This window comes from Hippocampus zosterae, chromosome 7, assembly GCF_025434085.1.
Source record: "Hippocampus zosterae strain Florida chromosome 7, ASM2543408v3, whole genome shotgun sequence".
Taxonomy (NCBI): domain Eukaryota; kingdom Metazoa; phylum Chordata; class Actinopteri; order Syngnathiformes; family Syngnathidae; genus Hippocampus; species Hippocampus zosterae.
This window is the reverse complement of record NC_067457.1, coordinates 12,638,065-12,661,361: the sequence shown is the minus strand read 5'-3', so window position 1 is coordinate 12,661,361 and position 23,297 is coordinate 12,638,065. Positions and strand designations below refer to the sequence as shown.

At 43.2% G+C, this 23,297-nt stretch overlaps 1 protein-coding gene across 2 annotated transcripts in view; it reads left to right on the top strand.

Moving 5' to 3' along the window:
* Positions 1–22,271, top strand: part of LOC127604147 (MBT domain-containing protein 1-like) — a 75,845-nt gene extending 53,574 nt beyond the window's left edge. The window contains exons 15-18 of one of the 2 annotated variants that reach the window (XM_052071094.1): positions 12,653–12,712; positions 12,759–12,770; positions 16,853–17,005; positions 20,076–22,271. In XM_052071094.1, the coding sequence (XP_051927054.1) occupies positions 12,653–12,712; positions 12,759–12,770; positions 16,853–17,005; positions 20,076–20,194 (344 nt within the window). In that variant the 3' untranslated portion in view covers positions 20,195–22,271. The remainder of the gene's footprint in view (positions 1–12,652; positions 12,713–12,758; positions 12,771–16,852; positions 17,006–20,075) is intronic. The other variant, XM_052071095.1, reaches the window with a different exon arrangement.
* Positions 22,272–23,297: the final 1,026 nt, after the last annotated feature.

The window sequence follows — 23,297 nt, the reverse complement described above, 5'->3', positions numbered from 1 at the left end:
AATTAAATCTTTAACTTGCTCAGGGTCGTACTTTTTTCTGTGTGATAGCCGGTTCTTTTTCTCCCAGTCGTTTGCGCTCTCCCGCAATATTGTGCCAATCCCTTTTACCATCTTGAGTCTTTGTATAATTCCAACATCATTCAAATGATTTTTCTGCTGAATGTGTCGCTTGAGGTAGTCCAGCTTCCATTTAGGCCATATTTTTCCATCGGAAAATTTGTTTACAGCTTAAGCTTTGCTGCATGTTTTGCAAGGCAGACCTTTCTCACTTGCAAAAGAAAATATCTCACCCAGTTTCAATGCTTGTTCTTCTATTTGCACATACTCCCACAGCCATTCCAACTTAAAAGAACCGCTGTTCATTCTTATTTTGGTTTGGGGAGTCGATGTATCGTGTTCATTGCCCGGTCGTTTGGCCATGATAAAGGATTAGCATTAGCGTCACTTATCGTTGTGGAGCAGAGAACATGCTCAAGTACTGTCAATGACGTGATTGGCTGCATAGCGTCATTGCATCGTATCGTGTGATTGGCTGGACACCTGTCACTCACCGAATTACACTGCAAATTGATATTAAAAAACATATCTAATTCATTTGCAGTGTGTTCACTGTGCTAGATAGGTTTTCTTGTGCACTGAGAGTGTGTGACCAGTGCACAGTTGCGCAGCTGAGAGGGAATATTGGGGCCGTTGCATCTCAGTTAAACGTAAATGAAGGATACATTTCGTTGTATTGCCTCGCACTGGAAACTTCGCTTGACTCGAAGCATAAGGCAATTTCCTAGCTGCTGCTTCTCCCTACTGGTATGGAAGAGTACTACATGATTAAGATAAGATAAGATAAGATATCCTTTATTCGTCCCACACTGGGGAAATTTACAGCCTCCAGCAGCAAGAATGTATGTAGAAAGAAGAAAGGAGAGAGAGAAAAAAAAACAACAAACATCTTTCAATTAAATACAATATGAACACAATGGATAAATCGCAGTACTATTTACAATTTTACTTCACATAATTTAATTATTATTATTATTATGATTGTTATTTTTTATTCATCAGCCTGACAGCAGTCGGTAGGAACGAGCGTCGGTATCTCTCCTTCTTGCAGCGCGGGTGTAACAGTCTCTGGCTGAAGGAGCTACCAAGTGCTGTCAGGGCGGGCTGGAGGGGGTGGGAGGGACTGGCCATCATAGCTTTTAGCTTAGTTAGCATCCTTCTGTTGCCCACCTCCTCCAGAGTGTCAAGGGAGCAACCCAGGACAGAACTGGCCTTCCTGACCAGTCGCTCCAGTCTCTTTCTGTCCCGGGCTGAGATGCTGCCTGACCAGCAGACAATGCCATAATGGATGGCCGAGGCCACCACCGAGTTATAGAACGTCTTAAGGAGTGACCCCTGAACCCCAAAAGACCTCAGTTTCCTGAGTAGGAAGAGTCGGCTCTGTCCTTTCCTAATCAGGGTGTCCGTGTTTGTAGACCAGTCCAGGCTCTTACTCTTATACTTCCAGGCGATCCGCACAGGCATACTGTACATGTTGTATTATTTCCCACGGCACACCTGACAATATCCATGGCACAAGGTTTGAAAAACACTGCATTACAGTGACAAATATTAAAGACAATGTATTACCATTGTATACTCCTCAGCCTCCCTGGTAAGGTCTATTCAGGGGTGCTGGAGAGGAGGGTCCGTCAGGAAGTCGAGCCTCAGATTGAGGAGGAGCAGTGTGGTTTTCGTCCCGGCCGTGGAACAGTGGACCAGCTCTACACCCTTAGCAGGGTCCTTGAGGGTATGTGGGAATTCGCCCAACCAGTCTACATGTGTTTTGTGGACTTGGAGAAGGCGTTTGACCGTGTCCCTCGGGGAGTTCTGTGGGGGGTGCTTCGTGGGTATGGGGTACCGAACCCCCTGATACGGGCTGTTCGGTCACTATACCACCGATGTCAGAGTTTGGTTCGCATTGCCGGCAGTAAGTCGGAATCGTTTCCAGTGGAGGTAGGACTCCGCCAAGGCTGCCCTTTGTCGCAGATTCTGTTCATAACCTTTATGGACAGAATTTCTAGGCGCAGCCGAAGCGTTGAGGGGGTCCGTTTTGGGGGCCTCAGTATTTCATCCCTGCTTTTTGCAGATGATGTGGTGCTGTTGGCTCCTTCAAACGGGGCTCTCCAACTCTCACTGGAGCGTTTCGCAGCCGAGTGTGAAGCGGTTGGGATGAAAATCAGCACCTCCAAATCTGAAACCATGGTCCTCAGTCGGAAAAGGGTGGAGTGCCCCCTCCGGGTCGGGGAGGAGATCTTACCCCAAGTGGAGGAGTTCAAGTATCTTGGGGTCTTGTTCACGAGTGGGGGTAGGAGGGAGCGGGAGATCGACAGGCGGATCGGTGCAGCGTCTGCTGTGATGCGGACGTTGTATCGGTCTGTCGTGGTGAAGAAGGAGCTGAGCCAAAAGGCGAAGCTCTCAATTTACCGGTCGATCTACGTCCCAACCCTCACCTATGGTCACGAGCTATGGGTCGTGACCGAAAGAACGAGATCCCGGATACAAGCGGCTGAAATGAGTTTTCTTCGCAGGGTGTCCAGGCTCTCCCTTAGAGATAAGGTTAGAAGCTCGGTCATCCGGGAGGGGCTCAGAGTCGAGCCGCTTCTCCTCCACATCGAGAGGAGCCAGATGAGGTGGCTTGGGCATCTGATTCGGATGCCTCCTGAGCGCCTCCCCGGTGAGGTGTTCCGGTCATGTCCCACCGGGAGGAGACCCAGAGGAAGACCCAGGACACGCTGGAGAGACTATGTCACCCAGCTGGCCTGGGAACGCCTCGGGATCCCCCGGGGAGAGCTGGAAGAAGTAGCTAGGGAGAGGGAAGTCTGGGCTTCCCTGCTAAAGCTGTTGCCCCCGCGACCCGGCCCCGGATAAGCGGTAGATGATGGATGGATGGGTATTACCATTTATCATTTAGAGTAATGATTGAACACTATGCAATTGAACTGTATGCATAGTTATTTTTTATCCTTTTACCTATTAAGTTATCGCAGCTTGACCCAACTTCCCACGATTGACCCGATCACGCGCGTTAAAGCATCCACACACAGATACAAAGACAGACGCAAACGCACGCACGCACCCAACTATGCACTCGCGCACATATGCGCTCACGCTACGATGAGCAACAGCCGGAACATGAACGAAAGCTAAAGAAACAAACACAAAAACCTTTTTTCCCCCACCCATTTCCCCCTCACCCCTTGCGGTCAACTTGGGACCAGTCTGCTTGCTCCTGGTTGATTGCGATCAACGTATTGGGGCCCCCTGTCATCTGAATGGTTGCTCTCTATGTCAATCAAGTAACAGGATTGACGATAGGCTGACGTAGAACGTTCTGTGTTTTTAGCGCCTTTTTTGAATGGCAGCACCACTGCCGAGGCTTGTCGTATGAAAGACCGGGAGCCGCATTGAACCGGCCAAAGAGCCGCATGCGGCTCGCGAGCCGCAGGTTGGCCACCCCTGAACTAGTGTATTAGAGTAGCTCAGGACACACGGAGAACCAATTTAATGTAATTTTCAGTCAGAGTACTGATTTTGTAAAACGTCTTTTTTGTCTTGTAAGCATGTAACAAAGAAATAATCGTCCATCAAGTGCATTGGAAAAATAATAAACAAAACTATAAGAAACAGTGCTATGTAAAAACTAAGCACGAGAGGGGCACTCTTATGTTGTATTCTATGTAATGCGGATGCCAATGGCAGAAGATAAAAGCAGAATAACATCCTTAATGTACAGTACATTATTGCTATTTGAAATGAGTGTTCAAAGTTGTGAAGGCTCTGTGGAAAAATTGTTTCTGAATCTGGATGAACGGGTTCTGGTAGACATGCATCGCCTTCCCGAGGGAAATGGCTGAAAATGTCTGTGACCGGGATGTGAGGACTCCTGAATAATTCTGCTCTGCTGAGGGAGTGAAATGAGACAATATTTTGCAATCAGGGCACAGAGCAGAAAATGATCTTTTTTCTGTCGAGCAGATGCAGCGACTTCTTCCTTTCCTCAGTGTGGCCTGCATACCATGCTGTCATACACCATGTAAAAATGCTCTCTTTATTGGAGCGGTAAAATGCCACTGCCAACGTCTCGTTCAGGTTCTTTCTTTTCATAAGTCTTTGCGAGTCCAGTCACTGCCGTGTCTTTCTGATGATGGCCGTGGTTTTAATTGACAGGATTTACCTCATATTGGCTAGGAAGAGTGTATAGACCTTCATAATGTCCCCAAATCCACAAGTTTTTAAGGTCTCGAAACATGGATGAACATGATTTTTTTTTTTAAATAAATGGCTCATTAGCACCCCCTAGAAAAGTGTAACAAAGCAGTCCCGGTTGTAGGTTTCACCGAGAGCAGGGGTCTCAAACTCAGTTTACCGAGGGGCTGCAAAAAAATGCATTTAGTAAAAACAGAAAAAATCTTTTATTTATATATATATTATATATATATATATACAGTATATACGTGTGTAAAGGGCAGAGGAAATCCGTTGTAGTGGTTGTAGCGGTCCCAAGTGATGGAAAGATCAGAAAAAAGGAACACGTTGTCCATGGTCCACACCTACTGGCTAAAGAAACTCACAGCACTCCATGAGCGCCGAGCAGCACAAATGAACCAGCTGCTGAGGGATGGGACTCACCCAGGATGGCTAACCGAAGGGCGAACGATCCTGATTATGAAGGATCCCTCAAAGGGTGCAGTCCCATCCAACTATCGGCCAATAACCTGTCCCTCCAAAACATTGAAGCTCATGTCAGGCATCATTGCGGCTAAGATAAGTGGACACATGGATCAGTACATGAGCGAAGCACAGAAGGGCATTGGTAGAGATACCAGAGGAGCCAAACATCAGCTCCTGGTTGACAGAACAGTCGCACAAGACTGCAGGTCCCGACGTACCAACCTGTGCACAGTCTGGATTGATTACAAGAAAAGCCTATGACTCGATGCCACATCATTGGATCACTGAATGCTTGGAGTTGTATAAGGTGAACAGGAGCCTAAGAGCCTTCGTTGCGAACTCGATGAAGATGTGGAAAACCACACTTGAAGCCAATGGCAAGCCACTTACCCAAGTGTCCATCAAATGTGGCATATACCAAGGTGATGCACTCTCCCCACTGCTGTTCTGCATAGGACTGAACCCCCTAAGCCAGTCATGTCCAACGTCCGGCCTGCAGTCGAATTTCATCCGGCCCTCGGCCTCTATCATAAAATCAGTGCCGTCTGGCCCGCAGGTTGGGCGCAATGGGACACGTGTTGCACGGAGTGAGGTCTCGTAGACTGGTGAGTGATGTTTCATAGAGTGCTGCTTCCCTTAGTGGCTAGATGAGTAATAGCATTCATTAAATGAGTAATAGCATTTAGACAGTAGAGAGCAGTAGCACTCTACGAGACATCACTCACGAGTCTACGAGACATCACTCCGTGCACATATTAACCTCCCAGTTTACTAAAATGGCGACAATCAACAGAAAAAGGAAAGTTGACTGCGAGGGATGACTATTCAAGGATGGATGGAAATTGGACTATTTCTTCACTGAAATACGCAACAACTGTGTCTGCCTCATTTGCCAAGAGACAGTGGCTGTTTTTAAAGATTATAATGTCAAGCGACATTACCAAACAAGACACGCTGACATGTACGACATGATTACAGGCAAGGAACCCACAGAGAAATTGAAGCAGTTTGAAGCTTGTTTAATCTCACAGCAGATTTTCAAGAGCTCGAGAGTCAAATGAGAGAACGCCACAGCGGCGAGTCAAACGAGAACAGCGGCGAGTTATGCGGTAGTAACGCTGATCACAAAACGTTCCAAACCTTTCAACGAAGGTGAATTATCAAAGACTGCATGATGACGATGGTGAAGAAAATATGCCCTGAGAAGCAGCAAGAGTTTGCCAAAGTCTGCCTGGCACGTGACACTGTGGCACGCAAGATTGAAGAACTCTTAGCGCACATCAAACGACAATTGGGAGACAGAGGAAAAGAGTTTGATTTTTTTTCACTGGAGTTCCACTTGCAGCTGCAGCTCATTGAGTTGCAGTGTGATGCTGAGAGCCACAGTCGTCACCAGCAACTTTCTCTTGCCAACTTTTACCGACAGCTGAATAAGGACAGGTTCCGAGAGATTCGAGCGTTTGCTAAGAAAATGCTGAGCTTGTTTGGGTCAACGTATTTGTGTGAGAGGACATTCTCGGTCATGAACGTAAATAAAAGCTGTGTGAGGACACGGCTAACGGACAATCACCTGCGAGACATTTTGCGCATCAATACCACTGCTTTTGAGCCAGACCTGCCCTTTGTGCTTCAATCCAGATCTCAATATCACCCGTCACATGAAGACAAGTCATTTGTCAGCTGGCAATAAGTCTAAATAAATGTTTGTTAAGATCTACATCAGTCCTAAGTTTCATTCCAGAGTAAAATTTTAAAAGTTCAATCAACATTTATATTGACTGATATGTCATATTTCAAATGATCCATGCAGTTGTGAATATGTGTATTGCTTGTTCATTTCCCTGTTTTTCGAGTCAAAGGTTTTGTGAGTATTGAAAAGTCATGGTCATGTTTCAAATGTTGCAATTTGCACTCAGGAGACTTCTGTTTAAGAAAAAGTCAAGTGAATATTCAGTTGCATGTGATATATACCTGTTTCAAAAGAACCAAATGAAATTCTTAAGATTGGTGAAATTAAAATAAAGACTGGCATACTAAAATTTGTTTAACAATATTGTTGTTCAATGTAAAGAATGTCAGCCAAGGTCAGCCCCCCAACATTTTACCACATAAAATCTGGTGCCCTTGGCAAAAAGTTTGGACACCCCTGCCCTAAGCCAAGTGATCAACAAGACAGGCTGTGGATACCGCCTCAGAAATGGAGCTACAATCAGTCACCTCCTCTACATGGATGACATAAAGCTGTATGCTAAGAGCGAAAGGGACATAGACTCCCTGATCCACACGACCAGGATCTACAGCAGCGACATCGGGATGTCATTCGGGCTTGAGAAATGTAGTCGGATGGTGATTAAGAGAGGAAAGGTAGTCCGCACTGAAGGGGTCTCACTCCCTGAAGGAACAATAGCAGACATTGAGGACAGCTACAAGTACCACGGTATACCACAAGCCAATGGAAACCTTGAACTGGCAACAAGGGAAAGCGGCTACGACCAAATACCTCCAGCGAGTGAGGCAAGTCCTAAGAAGCCACCTCAATGGCAAGAATAAGACCCTGGCAATAAACACCTGTGCCCTGCCAGTGATCAGATACCCTGCAGGAATAATAAGGTGGCCAAAGGAAGAGATTCAGAACACGGACATTAAGACCCGAAAGCTCCTAACCATGCATGGAGGGTTCCATCCCAAATCCAGCACCCTGAGACTGTATGCAAGCCGAAAGGAAGGAGGCCGGGGACTAGTGAGTGTAAGAGCCACTGTCCAGAATGAAACATCCAAGCTCCATGAATACATCAAGGAGAAGGCTCCAACGGATTACGTACTCAGAGAACGTCTCAGACAATGGGGAACAGAAGATGAGGCCCTGGAAGTGGGACCATCATGGGAGGACAAGCCCCTACACGGGATGTGCCCCCAGATCATATGAAGTGGCCGATCTCTAGAAGTCCTATCAGTGGCTAGAGAGGGCTGGCCTGAAGGACGGCACAGAGGCACTCATCCTGGCTGCTCAGGAGCAGGCCCTGAGCACCAGAGCCATTGAGGCCCAGATATACCAGACCAGACAAGACCCAAGGTGTAGGTTGTGCAAAGAGGCACCTGAGACGATCCAACACATAACTGCAGGGTGTAAGATGCTGGCAGGGAAAAAGCCTACATGGAACGCCATAACCAGGTGGCTGGCATAGTCTACCGAAACATCTTTATGGAGTATGGACTGGAAAGCCCTAGGTCAAAATAGGAAACACCTTCGCAGGTGGTGGAGAATGACAGAGCGAAGATCCTGTGGGACTTCCAGATCCAGACTGACAAGATGGTAATGGTGAATCAACCAGATATCGTGATCATAGATAAAGGGCAGAGGAAAGCCGTTGTAGTGGATGTAGCAGTCCCAAGTAATGGAAACATCAGAAAGAAGGAACACGAGAAACTCGAGAAATCCCAAGGGCTCAGAGAGGAGCTGGAGAGAGCCTGGAAGGTAAAGGTGACAGTCGTGCCTGTGGCCGGCAAAACAGACATGGGCGTGGACTTCTGCAGCGCGCTTGTTGTTTTGTTTCTGGTGTATTTATACGATGTACGTAACATCCGCTTGTGACGTGTGCCGCGTTAATCTCGCGAGAAAATTTTTTATCCCGTTAAAATTCATTTAAATTAATGCCAATAAAAACGCACTAAACTGACAGCTCTACATTACACGCACACATACACACTAAGGGTGTGGAAAAGAATCGATATTAATCGATGCATCAATGCGCACGTGCGCGACGTGAGTACATCGGCTCATTCTCTGGGTATGACGCGATTGACGGGTGAAATCTAGATTCATCACGATGCATTGGTGGGTATCGGTAAAATCCGATTCAAGCGCCGTTTAGTTCATGTTAAACGTCACCTATCTAGAAAAAAATCGGCTCTTATTTTGGGGGTCCCCTTTTCTTATCCTGACCTGGTTTGCCAAGAGTTTCTCCGGTGTCCAACGAGGAACTGGACGGTGAGGCCGAAGAGGGGGCGGGAAACTTGTCGGTGATGTGGTGCCATCGTTTTAAGTGGTCTGCATATTTGTGGTGCTGCCGTTGTATGGCTTCGTAGTGCGACATACTTTGCAAATTACGGAACTTTTATCAAGCTTTCCGTCTTTCTTTTCGAAGCCGTAGTATTTCCAAACATAAGATCTGAATGTTGCGGAAGCATTAAATAGGGTAGTTTCCTCGCTGCTGCTTGCGCGAACTCCATAATGTTTCGGTAGTTGTGTACTGCACTGTCTGTGACTCACGGCTTCCGTCCGTCTTCAACACAAAATAATGATGGTGCATTCAATGCGCCTAGGAAAGGGCAGATAGGTGACGTTTAACATGAACTAAACGGCGCTTGAATCGGATTTTACCGATACCCAGCAATGCATCGTGATGAATCTAGATTTCACCCGCCAATCGCGTCATACCCAGAGAATGAGCCGATGCAGTCGCGTCGCGCACGTGCGCATCGATACATCGATTAATATCGATTCTTTTCCACACCCTTAACACACACACGCATTGCTATTAGGGCGTCAGAGTGAATCTCTTGAAAGACCCTGTGTTGACCCTAGCATATGAATTCCAGCTGTTAAATGTTAACTAGAATATCTCGCATCACGTTCAGGCCAAAATTAGAATCCTAAACAATGATTGCATCTTTTAGCGCTGGAAATAGTCATTCCTTTTCATGGCGGGAGCCACATGCTGAACTAGCGATACGTCACACATGAGTTGCCATGACGACCACTGCGCCTACTACTTCATCTCCTTACATTTCTTCAACTTTCTTCTCGCGGTTGGCTTTAGGTGCATTTACTACTACCTTCTTTATCATGTTTAGCATTCTAAAGGAGGTGGCCGTCGACGAATATGCATGATGACTACTCAATTTTTTTCCCCCGACCACTCCATTACCCCCCCACTCCCCCCATTATTTGTCAGTTGGCAAATACTTTTGATGAATTACTTCCACCTTCTTTAGCATGCTAAAAAGGTGGCCACGGGGCTGCCCTTGGCCACCGTTTTTGCACCGGAAGTATTTGCCAACTGACAACCACCAGGCACAGATTCTTCTCTCATGATTGTTAGTTAATTACAGTATTGTGTGAATGCTGTGGCCTTTACATTTATTATGCACGGAGTTCATCTGCGCTAAGCTCTGTGCAAATGTTCATTTGTTAAAATAAAAAATAAATGAAAATTAAAAACAATGTTTGCCATCACATCGTATGCCTGAAAAGGATCATTAAAAAACAGTCTTTGATATGAAATTATACTGAATGAATATTGAATCATATATAAATCATGCTGGTAAAACCCTTGAACACTTTTAGTCTTGTTCGTGGACATTGCAGAGATAAGAGGAAATGTTTAAAGTTGGAACGAACTTAAACGGTCAAAAAATGTCGAATTTAGAGGGCGGACCCCCCGGCCCCCTCCCCAATAAATATTAATTAATAAAGCATATACCATTAAAATATGTGAAAACATTATTAAATGCAACTGAATAATATGAGATAAAAAATAAATCCATCCATGTCAAATGGCAACGGTGGAATGGATCATTGATAGGCACTGTTTAATGTGAACTTATACTGAATGGCTATTGAATTTTAGTTCATCATTGTGGTCAAACCCTTTAGCATTTAGCTCCTTGTTCATGGATATAATAATGTACCATCGGAGAATTCACACAATAATGACAAATAATTAGAATTACATGTGAATTCTAAAAGCATTTATAGAATTAAGTACCGTATCGGAATAATGTGTGATGGTCTCAGCCTTCACACCAATAATGTATGGGAATAACAAGTTGTGGTTGTAGAGTAGAATGTGAAGGTCTCAGCTTTCATACAATTATAAAGTTGATGGTGTAGAGCAGGGGTGCCCAATACGACGATTGCGATCGACCGGTCGCTCGTGGGCTTGCTTGTCCCACGTCAATCACGAGGGATGTAGAGGGGGAAAAGAAACTAAACAAAAATATTTGTGTGTCTGTGTGCATGTCCATCCATCTTCTACCACTTATCCGGGCCCGGGTCGCGGGGGCAACAGTTTTAGCTGGGAAGCCCAGACTTCCCTCTCCCTAGCTACTTCTTCCAGCTCTCCCCGGGGGATCCCGAGGCGTTCTCAGGCCAGCTGGGTGACATAGTCTCTCCAGTGTGTCCTGGGTCTTCCTCGGGGTCTCCTCCCGGTGGGACATGCCCGGAACACCTCACCGGGGAGGCATTCAGGAGGCATCCGAATCAGATGCCCAAGCCACCTCATCTGGCTCCTCTCGATGTGGAGGAGAAGCGGCTCGACTCTGAGCCCCGGATGACCGAGCTTCTCACCTTATCTCTAAGGGAGAGCCCGGACACCTTGCGGAGAAAACTCATTTCGGCCGCTTGTCCGGGATTAAACGTGCATGTGATTAAACGAATTTGTACCTTTAATTTGACTTGAAGCTCGGAGTCAAGCAAAGCTTCCATTGACCACAGTGTTAATCTTACCACGTTCTCTTGACATTTTTTCAAAGTTAATCTATTTTTAACATGTCCAAATTCTGTCATTTGTTAATCTTTATTAATTAAAAAAAACAACTAATAATACTTCAATGGAAATATGATCACGTTCCTCAAACCCATGACATTCTAATAAGCCCTTTGTGGAACCAATATCTTGAATCGTAACGCATTTTTTATGGTGTGCGTTCTCAGTTTAAAACCACTGTAAGAGGCAGGTGCACTTCGCTAGAGTGGCCTTCGGGGGCGGCGCTAGACTTTTATCCTCAAGATGGCAAGCTGGCGCACAGGATGGCCAAGGCTATTTCAAAAATTTAATTGAAAGATTTCTACTTATAACTTGCATCTTTTTTGACTGATTCTAATGGTTCCAGATTTAAGATGTTCAGCTCATTAACATTTATTAGTTTTTTTAAAAAAGGATATTCCTTCATCAAGATTTAATCGTTATTTAATATTTGAAAATTATTAATTCATAATCATTCAGTACTTGCAAATTATTTAAATGTGTTATATGTTCATTGCGACTTTTTGCTACACATCTTTAGCTAACGCATTATAAGGCTTAACAATGGCTAAGCCTTAATCATGAGTTAATTATTAAATATTTGCAAATTATTTATTATAAATTAATTCTTCGATAATAATTATTAATTTATCATGACTTCATACATTCTTAGATTTATGACTTAATCTTTTTCTAATGTATTTACAAATTATTAAATCATTTGTAAATTATTCTTTCAGTATTAACGAATTATGAAAATAACAATTTCCTAATTGTTCATTTGGACTTCATCGTTAACCAATGCATGACAAATGGTCAGCTGGCAATCGGTGTTATAAAGGGTTACCACCATTTTCAACACGCAAGATTGGTGAATAGTTTGCAAAACAAAACCCACATGTGTGGACTGGCCAGCTGGACAGATCAGTGAAAAAAACTGTAAAATTTACCAAATTGTGACATAGGAGGTTTTGGCCGGACGGCAGCAATATACAAATCGCACCTGAGTAAGTGTAAGACCAACCAAACAATTAAAAAATACTCATTGTCACTTATTGTCGCAAAAATTTGGTCATTTAATTGAAAAAAAAAGTAATTAATTAATCAGAGAAAAACAAGTGTGCTTGAAGAACTGACGACAGACAAGACACAAGAGGAGATTGGGCTTTGAACTGTGGCACTGCAAAAAGCGAAACAAAACTCAATGCGAAAATCAAATGGCAGAACAGATATGAAAGACACAAGTATAAATGACAATCAAAATACAATAGACTATAACAAAACTCAAAGACAGCCCAGGTCACGTGAGAAAACAGTCACAGAAAACACAACCAAACACCAACAAAACAAAAGCTTACTGCAGGCTCATGAGACAGTGATTCAAATTATGTTTACATATGATCTTCTTCTTTCAGGTACCAGAGAAATGTCTCAGTCACTCCCCAAACAGAAGAAAAAGGCCCAGCAGTATAAAGGTCAAAAGAAAAGTAAGTAATTTATCTTCAATAAAGTTTTATAAAGGCCAAAAGAAAAGTAAGTAATTTTTCTGCAATAAAGTTTTTAAATGTTTTACTTCACTGCTGAGCATTTTTCTTCTGGTTTGTACTTTGTAATATGAGTTTAATAATTTATTTTTTAGTGTGATAATTGTGTAGTTTCAGCGCACCAGCAATGATCACATTTACACGACGACTCTACAAACTCAGAGCCTGTCCTCCATTTCTGAGGTCGCCACAACCAATTTCTAATCTTATCAGGACAAATTCACTCTTTACACAGTTCAGACCACATGATCATCATGTGGGGTGAGTTTATGAATCAAAAATTACCTGGCATTTGTTATCCATGGTTGGGAAGGGGCAAAAACGCTTCCTGATTTCTGTGTTCCTCCCATATTTATCACACACAAGGATTTCAGTTCATCAAAGCAATTTTAATACCACACAGAGACAACCCAAGGAAATACAAAAGGCAGTTTCATCCATCCATCCATCCATTTTCTAATCCGCCCATCCTCACGAGGGTTGCGGGCGTTCTAGAGCCTATCCCTCCTGTCTTTGGGCAGTTGGCGGAGTTTTCCCTCGGAACTGGTCGCCAGCCAATCGCAGGTCAGACAGAGACGAGCAACCATTCAGGCTCACACTCACACTCACACCTAAGAACAATTTAGTGTTCCGTTATCCTGCTACTCATGTTTTTGGAATTTGGGAGGAAACCAGAATACCTGGAGAAAACACACACAGGCACATGAAGAACATGCAAACTCCATACATGAAGACCAGAGCCGGAATCAAACACTGCTACCGCCAATTAGTCAACCACCGAACCGCCAATTTCTAAATGCCAGTTTAATTTATTAAGGCACAAAAAGAATCCAAAACTACCTGTCCCTTTGTGAAAAAGTCAACCCCGCCACCCCCACTAAGTAACTGGTTTTGTGAAAGCTGAGTTCAAGTTCACAGGCAGCACGACATTGATTGAATCAAGAAATCACATAAATAGAATCTGTCAGACAAAGTGAAGTAGGCTTCACGATCTCAAGAAGCAAAAACGCATCATGCCACGATATGAAGAAATTCAAGAAGAAATTAGTTATTGAAATCTAATAATAGTAATAATAATAATAATACATTTATACACGGACACTTTACAAGCAAGAGCAAACAATAAAACCACAAATAAAATTATAAATAAAAAGAGAAATTTAAGTGGAATAAGCAAGTCTAAATAAGTGGGTTTTGTGCTGAGTTTTGAATGTGGGAAGAGAATCAATGTTACGAATATTGGATGGAAGTGAGTTCCAGAGTTTGGGGACAGAGCAGCTGAAGGCTCTGCACCCCATTGTGCTGAGACGGGTAGATGGTATAGAGAGGTGGAGGGAGGATGAAGACCTGAGTGAGCGAGAATGAATGGAAATCTGAAGATCTGATAGATAGGGGGGAAAAGTTATGGATGGCTTTGAATGTATAAAGAAGTATTTTGAAATTGATTCTATGTTTAACAGGGAGCCAGTGGAGCTGTCGGAGGATGGGGGTGATATGATGGAAGGAGGGGGTTCTCGTAAACCGGGCAGCTGAATTCTGAACAAGTTGAAGTTTATGGAGAAATTTGAGATGGACGCCGAAAAGAAGTGAATTGCAGTAGTCGATGCGGGAGGTGACGAGACAGTAGTGTGAGGAATGAGAGAGGGACGGAGACGGTTGATGTTACGGTGGTGGAAATATGCGGACCGAGTAATGTTATTGATGTGGGAGTGGAAAGATAGTGAGCTGTCAAGGATGACACCCAGGCTCTTCACCTGAGGGGAAGGAGATACAGTGGAGTTATCACTTGTGAGGAAAAAATTGTCGACTTTGCATAGGGTGGATTTGGTACAGACGAGGAGAAGTTTTGTTCTATTGGTCTGGAAAAGGTTACAAAGCCATTTCCAATCGTCTGGGACTTCAGTAAACCACTGTCAGAGCAATTATATTATACAGAAATGGATCAAACTGGGAACAGTGGCAGACAATTCTACGGAGTGGTCGACCAGCTAAAATTACTACAAGAATGCGACGGATACTCATTCAAGAGGTTGCAAAAGAACTTAGAACAGCATCCAAAGAACTCCAGACCTCGCTTGCCTCAGTTTAGGTCAGTGTTCATGACTACCATAAGAAAGACGCTGGCCAAAAATGGCATCGATAGGGGAGTTCTTAGGCAAAAACCACTGCTGTCCAAAAAGAAAGCAAAGATTAGTCTCACATTTGCCAAAAGACATCTTGATGATCCTCAAGAGTTTTGAAAAAACATTCTGTGGATTGGTGAGTCCAAAATCTAACTTTTTGGAAGATGTGCAGCCCATTACGTCTGGGGTAAAAAATGGCATAGCATTTGATGAAAATAACATGATGTCAACAGTGAAGCATGATGGTAGCAGTGTGATGCCCTGTGGCTGCTTTACTACCTCAGGACCAGGACAACTTGCTGTGATCAATGGGACAATGAATTCTGCTGTCTACCAGAAAATCCTGAAAGAGAACATCCGACAATCAGTTTACACCCTCATGCAGCAGGATGATCTGACACACACCAGCTAATCCACCTCTGAATGGATCAAATAAAAAATAAAATTAAAAATAAAGTTTGGGAGTGGCCAAGTCAAAGTCTGGATTCGAATCCAATTGAGATGCTGTGGTGTGACCTTCAATTGGCAGTTCATGCTGGAAAACCCTCCAATATGGTGGAGTTGAAGCAATTCTGCAAAGAAGGGTGGACCAAAATTTCTCCACAGCGATGTGAAAGGCTCATCACCAATTACCAACGCTTAAATTCAGTTGTTGCTGCCAAAGGTGGTACAGCCAGTGAGCTCAGCGGGCAATTGCTTTTTCACATCAGGATAGGTAGGTTTGGAATTTTTTTGTGCCTTAACAAATTAAATTGGCATTTAGAAACTGCATTTTGTGTTTCCTTGGGTTGTCTCTGTGTGATAACTGAATTTGGTTTGATCAACTGAAATCTTTGTGTTCGACAAATAAGCAAAGAACAGAGAAATCAGGAAAGGGGGAAATACTTTTTCATGGCACTGTATGTGTGCTTGTGTGCCTGCGCCTACACAGACAGGTTGAAGCTTCTGTTTCAGGTGAGTAAGATGTTATTTAGTTAGTTTTCATATTGATAAAAATTTACACTGCATTACTATGCTGTAGTGTTGAGGTCTGTGGTTCTTTAGGTCATGTATTGGAAGATAAAGGTAACTTTTTGGGGGGATTGTGGGGAAATATCCTCAAATACGTGAAATGCTCTTCTTTCACGCTACACATCAGCCTCTTTCATATCGATGCTTGCCGGTACAAGTGTTTGGAAGGGAGACTATAGACAGTCATCTATGAATCTGCAACGGTGTTTTAAGTTTAGTAATATGCTCTTTAGTGTGAACATAGCCATAGTCATGTCGGTTTTTTTTTTGTTTTGTTTAGTTTTTTTCAGGTAGGGGCGGAGGGGATATTGTGAAGTTGAGGTATTTTTAGAGGTGGATTACATTACAAAATTCCCAATGAAGGCTCAGGTCCAAAATGATGTTGTTGCATTGCAGAACGCTATTGATACATGAGTATAAAACACCTCAGTGATGGCAACTGCTGACCGCCGTTAACTATCTGTCATACAGGTCACATGTTCCATAGGTAAAGGTGACCTGCTTTTTGTTCCTATTTAAAAAAAAAAAAAAAAAACCAATTGTGGACCTGAGACTGATAACTAATGTCCAGACTTGTGTACATTAATATAAAATATCACACACACACACAAATATTCTACCACCACCATCCCACCCTCTGCCCCCACTACCAAACCAGCTGACAACCCCCCCCCCCCCCCCCCCTTTCTCAATACACTCGCCACAACCTTCATGGTTGACTTCAAGCCCATGATCGACAGATTGGGTACTATGAGTCATCTGCTTATCGGACTTGTTTCTGGCAACTTGATTCTACATGCCCAGAAGTTGTGTCTTTCTAAATTTGAGTGTTTATAACTTAGCCTCCTTTAATATGGAAAATGACTCACCAAACATGTTACAGGGAAATGATCTGCGTGTGTGACGGTAGCTGACCACAGTTTTGCTTGATTTTTAGAGAGGAAGATTCCGGTTGGACGGCGGCCCTTCTCTCAGACAGTCAGGAGGAGAAGCTTTTCAGGGGATGAAGAGCAGAGTCCACCCTTTTACCATGTTGAGGGGCCAACCCAGCTCCAACACCGAACTCACCTCCACCAAACCCATAAATCAGGTAGCTAACATGACACTACCCATAAATCAGGTAGCTAACATGACACTACTCACTTCAATGGGTACCTTGTTTTTTAACATAAATAGTCATCTACTTTGTGTATCTCGGCCATTACCAGTTTATTTTGAGCTGAATCACACAAATAAATATCTTAATGGTTCATAGGGTGCGGAATACTGGAAAAGCATGCTATCTGGGTGTGCGATATTGATATTGCGTTAACATGTTCCGAAATGACAGATTTATGATCTAATAATAATAACAATAATACATTTCATTTATAAGCGCCTTTCAAGACACTCAAATTAACCTTTTGAGGGACAGCGGTGACTACAGTGGACTGCTTATTTTATCAGGTTCCATGGTGCAACGAAAGGGTGAAAGAAATGTTTTTTGATGCAACAAATTAAGTAGGCAATGGATTTTTGAGAATTGATTAATATCGATTTTTTTTTTAGGCATTTACTGTTAGTGATGCCCCTCATAAAGAATGAACGGAGAACGTGCCTGGTATGTTCATGTAACATATTAAGAGTTATTCAGATAACTATAGCAGAAAGAACACATTAACAAATAATTTATCAAACCATTAGTGCCACTCCAAATCACCTAATCAAATGAAATCTTCATCCTCTGTGTCACTTTTAAACAACTCCGCCAACTCTGGACGTAGAAAATGCGTCACCTCCTCTTCTTCTTCGCTGATGTCAGAGTCAACGTCAGTTGCAGTTCCAATGATTCCAGCCTTTCATAATCAGAATTGTCTTTATTGGCCAAGTATGTAGAACACACAAGGAATTTGTCTCAGGTCGTACATTTACACTAGTGTCATCATAAACAAGGACATGACAGTAAGCATGGAAGGACATTTCGTAATGTAAGGGTACTGTTGTGCGTTGGTACCACCCAATGACAGCTGTGAGACAATGTGCAAAGTATCAACTCAACTGGACAGCCATCGCTGTATACAAAGTGCTGTACATTGAGCAAATATCATATATACAACAATACAACAACAAATTAATAACGACAGTAGAAAGCACCAAACAGTAAGACTAAGATCAAATCTGAGTCATGCCATGTCAACTGCATTAGAATACAAATGATTTTTGAGACGAGTTTTAAAAGATGGGGAGCGAGGGGGGCTTGCCGAATGTTCAGTGGGAGGTCATTCTAAAGAGAGGGACCAGCAACAGAAAAATTGCTCGATCGCCTCCGAGCCTCCGCTTAGTTCTTGTTACTTCTAATAATGTCTGGTCCGCAGATCGGAGGTGTGTAGGGGCGGATGAGCTCAGAGAGGTGCGCATGGATCGGTAGCGCTTCCCTGAGGGGAATAGCTGGAAAAGGTGGTGGGTAGGGTGTGGGGGATCCAGTGGGATTTTCCGTGCCCTTGTCTTGGTTCTTGCAGTGTGCAAGTCCTCAAGAGTGGGTAGGGTGGTGCCAATGATTTTTTCCGCCGTACTAACTGTCCGTTGCAGTCGGATTTTGTACTCTTTTTGTGGCGGCCCCAAACCAAACCGTGATGAAAGAACACAGGTTTGATTCGATGAATGCTGTGTAAAAATGTCGTAGCACCTCCTGTGGCAGCCCATGCCTCCTCAGCAGCCTCAGGGAGTACATCCTCTGCTGGGCCTTTTTCAAGATGGAGTTGATGTTGACCTCCCACTTCATGTCCTGGGAGACTGTGATTCCCAGGAACTTGAAGGTCTCAACGGTTGACACAGGGCAGTTGGATAGTGTTGAGGGTATTATAATTCGTCTTGAGCGTGTTCAGCTCCAGGTTGTGTTGGCTGCACCAGTGGGCCAGCTGTTCCACTTGTCGGTACGCAGACTCGTCGCCGTCTTTGATGAAACCGATGACCGTGGTGTCGTCTGCGAACTTTGAGTTTGACAGCTGGGCTTGTTGAGGTGAAATCGTTCTTGTAGAGGGAGAAGAGCAGTGGAGAGAGGACGCATCCCTGTGGGGCTCCAGTGCTCATGGTGCATGTTGATGATGATGTCCTTCCCAGCCTCGCCTGTTGTGTCCGTCTCGTCAGGAAGCTGAGGATCCACTGGCAGATCGTAGGGGACACACCGAGCTGGAGAAGTTCGGGGGTGAGGAGTTCCGGGATGATGGTGTTGAACGCAGAGCTGAACTCCACAAACAGGATCCTTGCATAGGTGCATATGCTGTCCGGGTGATCGAGGATGTTGACTGCATCCTCCCCAGACCTGTTTGCCTGGTAGGCAAACTGCAGAGGGTCGAGCAGGGGTCTGGTGATGTTCTTTAGGTGGTTCAGCACAAGGCATTCAAAGGACTTCAGTTTAGGACGTCAGAGCGACAGGCCTATAGTCGTTCAGTCCCGATGTTGCTGGTTTCTTGGGAACTGGGATGATGGTAGACTGTTTGAAGCAAGATGGGACCTCACACAGCTCCTGGCATCTGTTGAAGATTTTTATGAAGACTGGAGCGAGCTGGTCAGCGCAGACTTTCAGGCAGGAGGGGGACACTTTGTCGGGCCCCGCAGATTTCTTGATCTTCTGCTGCTTGAAGAGCCGTCAAACATCCTGTTCATGTATCTGTAAGGCAGAGAATGAGGGCAGGTGCGTGGATAGAGTAGTTTCTGGTAGAGGTGGGCCACCAGCCCCTTATTGCTCACTGCTTGGGGAGATGGTGCCCTGTAGTTTGACGGGATGGTCCACAATTTCTTTCTGGTGTTCGATTACCGTTTTTGGCTGCATATTTCACTACTTGCAGTTTGCATCTTTTCTGTGCCATTTTTGTTCAGCCCTTCTCCGTTGTTTTTATTCAGTACCGGTATTATTATTTTAAGTTACTACCACCAATGTTGAAATCATCAACACAGGCCTCGAGCGCCCTGTTGCGGTTTAATGTGAAAACGACATGAAATGATACAATAATGTGTTATTAATTTCACATAAATTGCTCCAGAGTATAAATTGACCCACCGGCCAAGCTATGAAAAAAACTACAACTTATACTGTGGAAAATACGGTACTATTGTACATGGAAGCCAAAGACTCCTGGTGTCACCATCTTTGAGTTGATTTTTTTTTTGATATATTGCAGACTCACTCCTACGAATGAAGGAGGAAATGATGGAGGCGGATGAGTTCAACTTTTCCCAGGGCACCTCGGATCAGGAGAGTAATGGCTCAGGAACATTCTACATTAAACAGGAACCTTAAGGTCTGGGGTTCAAACCAGGACTCATGGGAGAAGGATTGTGCAAGAAGTCTGGAGAATCGGTGTGAGTTCAGATTACACCTACAGGCACATATTTCGAAACGGAGAAGTAAGGTAATGAAGAGAACATGGTCAGTTCCTTGCCTGTTGAAAAAAAAAATGGGTATCCTCCGCAATCATTTCCATAAGTGTGTATAGATTACAGATGTTAGGAGCTCCTTTCTCCTGTCTAAACATTCAACTAAGCTATTTTTTTAATATATGAACAATAAAACAACCTTTCCTACGTACTCCATGTCAGTTTCAGCTGCCCTAGGCCTGCATAAAATGTGATAACTATGTATTGAGGTGGGTAAAATTGGGGGTTTTTTTTCGTTTGTTGGTCGATTTTCTTACACGTTACTTAGCCACTGAACACAGAAATTCTAAATCACCTGACCTAATAGAAGCTAGCACAAAGAAGAACAATGTATTTTCTTTCCCTTTATTATTTACATATGATATACCGGTAGTTGAAATAATACTTGAATTTTTCACATGTTTTTGTCTTAACGTAGTTTTTACATTTGCTATTGATGGCTTGTGGTGAATCCTGAAATGTAAATTCAAGTGATTATAGCGATTAGTAAGTGGAAAACAACATTCAACAAAATGAAAAGTATATGTATTTTGGGTTTTAATGATAATCTAGTCATCCAAAGTACTGAAAATGCTGCGTAAAATTGCTCAAAATCCTGACATATTTCTTCAGTCAATTTTTTTTCTCTCCTAATTCAGCCGTTAATATTTTCCACAGGAAGCCGAAATGGAATGTGTTAAAATCTATTGATTGACACATAATTAGAAACACCCACATTAAAGCTACTTCAGCCAGTATCTTTGTGAGCAACGAAGATTTGGTTGCACTTTTTTGCCGCCATTGAACATGCTCAAAATTTTTTTACAACAAGAAAAAGTGTTGCAGAATGTCCTCAGAACCATTTTGCAACCTTGAACGAACCCGACTAAAAAACAAATAAACACCATTCCTGCATGCGCACACACTTGCAAACCTTCCCCACTCATTGCGATACGGCCTTTTATAGAACATTTTGTGACATTGACTAACAGTGTCACTCACATTTATCATCAGATAGATAAACGCTTGGCATGCTGAGACTCAAACCATTATGCCGAGGTAGAACAGCAAGAGACAAAAGCTTTGAAAAGATTCATGACGTTGGGAATTCAAACACCGCTCATAATTAAAATATAAAAAGCATGTATGCGCCAGTGAATTTTTTAAGGCCATCCATCAATCGGAAGGGACCAGTTGTACTTTGTAGTTAATAATCCCTGCAACGTTAATAGACCGTATATTGACACATCCATATGTATATACAGGACTGCCTTTACCAACTCACAGGCCTCGGGCTAAGCATCAAATATCAGCTTCCCTCCCCAACCTTAACCAAGATGCGAAACTAATTTTTCAACATTGACAAAACAGATCGGAACATATTTATGCTCATCAATTTCTAAGAAATAGAAGAGCCGACAAATTAAAAGGTTGAGGCTATACAGTGGTACCTCTACTTAAGAACGTCTTTTAATACGAAACTTTCAAGTTACGAAACGCCTCAACAGGAAAATATTGCCTCTTGTTACGAAGGAAGTTTCAAGTTACGAAAGGTAAAAATACTGTATCGGATGCTTCTCGCAGCTTACAGTTTCCTGAACGCAGCATACTTATAGCTGCTCTTCCACTGGCTATTACCGAGCATCTTCCTGGCATCCCGTTGGCTAAGAGGGACCTCGACTGTATGTATCTATGTGTGGAGTTAAATGGATATGTGTCTATGCAGCGTCCTCGTCATTCGCACCTCAGGCCATGAGGCATTCTGATAGTTTTACATAAATAGGAATCAAACAGAAAAAGTGTTCACCAGTCGGGCGATTGCTCACTATGCTGATGTTTACCTTGGACATTTTCGAAGGATTGTTAAAAGCCGACAAAAGTAAACGTCCTTGGATCAGTTCTTTACAAAACGCCAGGTAAAAAACACTTCTGAGAGAGAACATGAACTAAAGAGGGCAAAATATGAGGATGCGGTTCAAAGTTAAATGACCATCATTTTTATTCTTTGGTTTTTACATTATGCACAACTCTCATTTATTGTGCACTAATCTAATTGTAACATGTATTTGTTACATATTTTGAGGCATTTTTATGCTTTAGAAAACATTTATGTCTGGTGCGGGAGGAGGGGTTGGAATGGATTGGACATTTACATGGAAAACGCGTCTCCGCTTACAAAATGTTCTAGTTAAGAAATTTCTTCCAGAACCAATTAATTTCTGAAGTAGAGAGGTACCGCTGCACTTTTTTATAACCCAAAAGTGCATTTTATTTCGTGTTTTAATCTTCTTTTTTCACTTCAATGAAAAAAAATATTAATTGTATTGCACTGATAAAACAAACTACACTCAACCAAATTAGAACGTATGCGTTCATGTCAAAAGTATTAGTATTTTAGAAAGTCAGAAAAATTTTTACAAAAGCATACAAAAGACACTAGTGCTCCGGAACGTTGGTGTCACGCATCCCACCCTGTGCCAAATGCAAACGTCATTTTGGCAGCGTAGAAAGCTTGTCAATCTAATTTGAGGAAATGCCATGCTTTGATCATGGTAGACAGGATGCCACAACAGCAGCAGGCAACACAAAGGGGCAAGCATTCTACAGGCTACCATTTGAAGAACCAAGGCGTACCGCGGGTTGCTACCCCCTGCGGAGGCAAGAAGAAGGATGCCCTGCGAATCTATTGCGGACCTTCTAGTGCAGTTGTGCCCATTACGTCGATCGCGATCGACCGGTAGATCACGGACTGGTCCCAAGTCGATCACTAGCGGTGTAGAGGAGAAAAAAAACAACCATTTTGGGGTCTTTGTGCATGTTTGTAAAATATATTTTTTGTTAATGTACACTGCACCCTAATCATCCTATCAGTCTTATTTTCACAAAAAGTATTTAAAAAATAAAATAAAATTAAGCAGATAAATCTTTAACTTACGGTCAAGTCAACAGTATTTGTAGAGCACTTTCAAACAGCCATCGCTGCATAC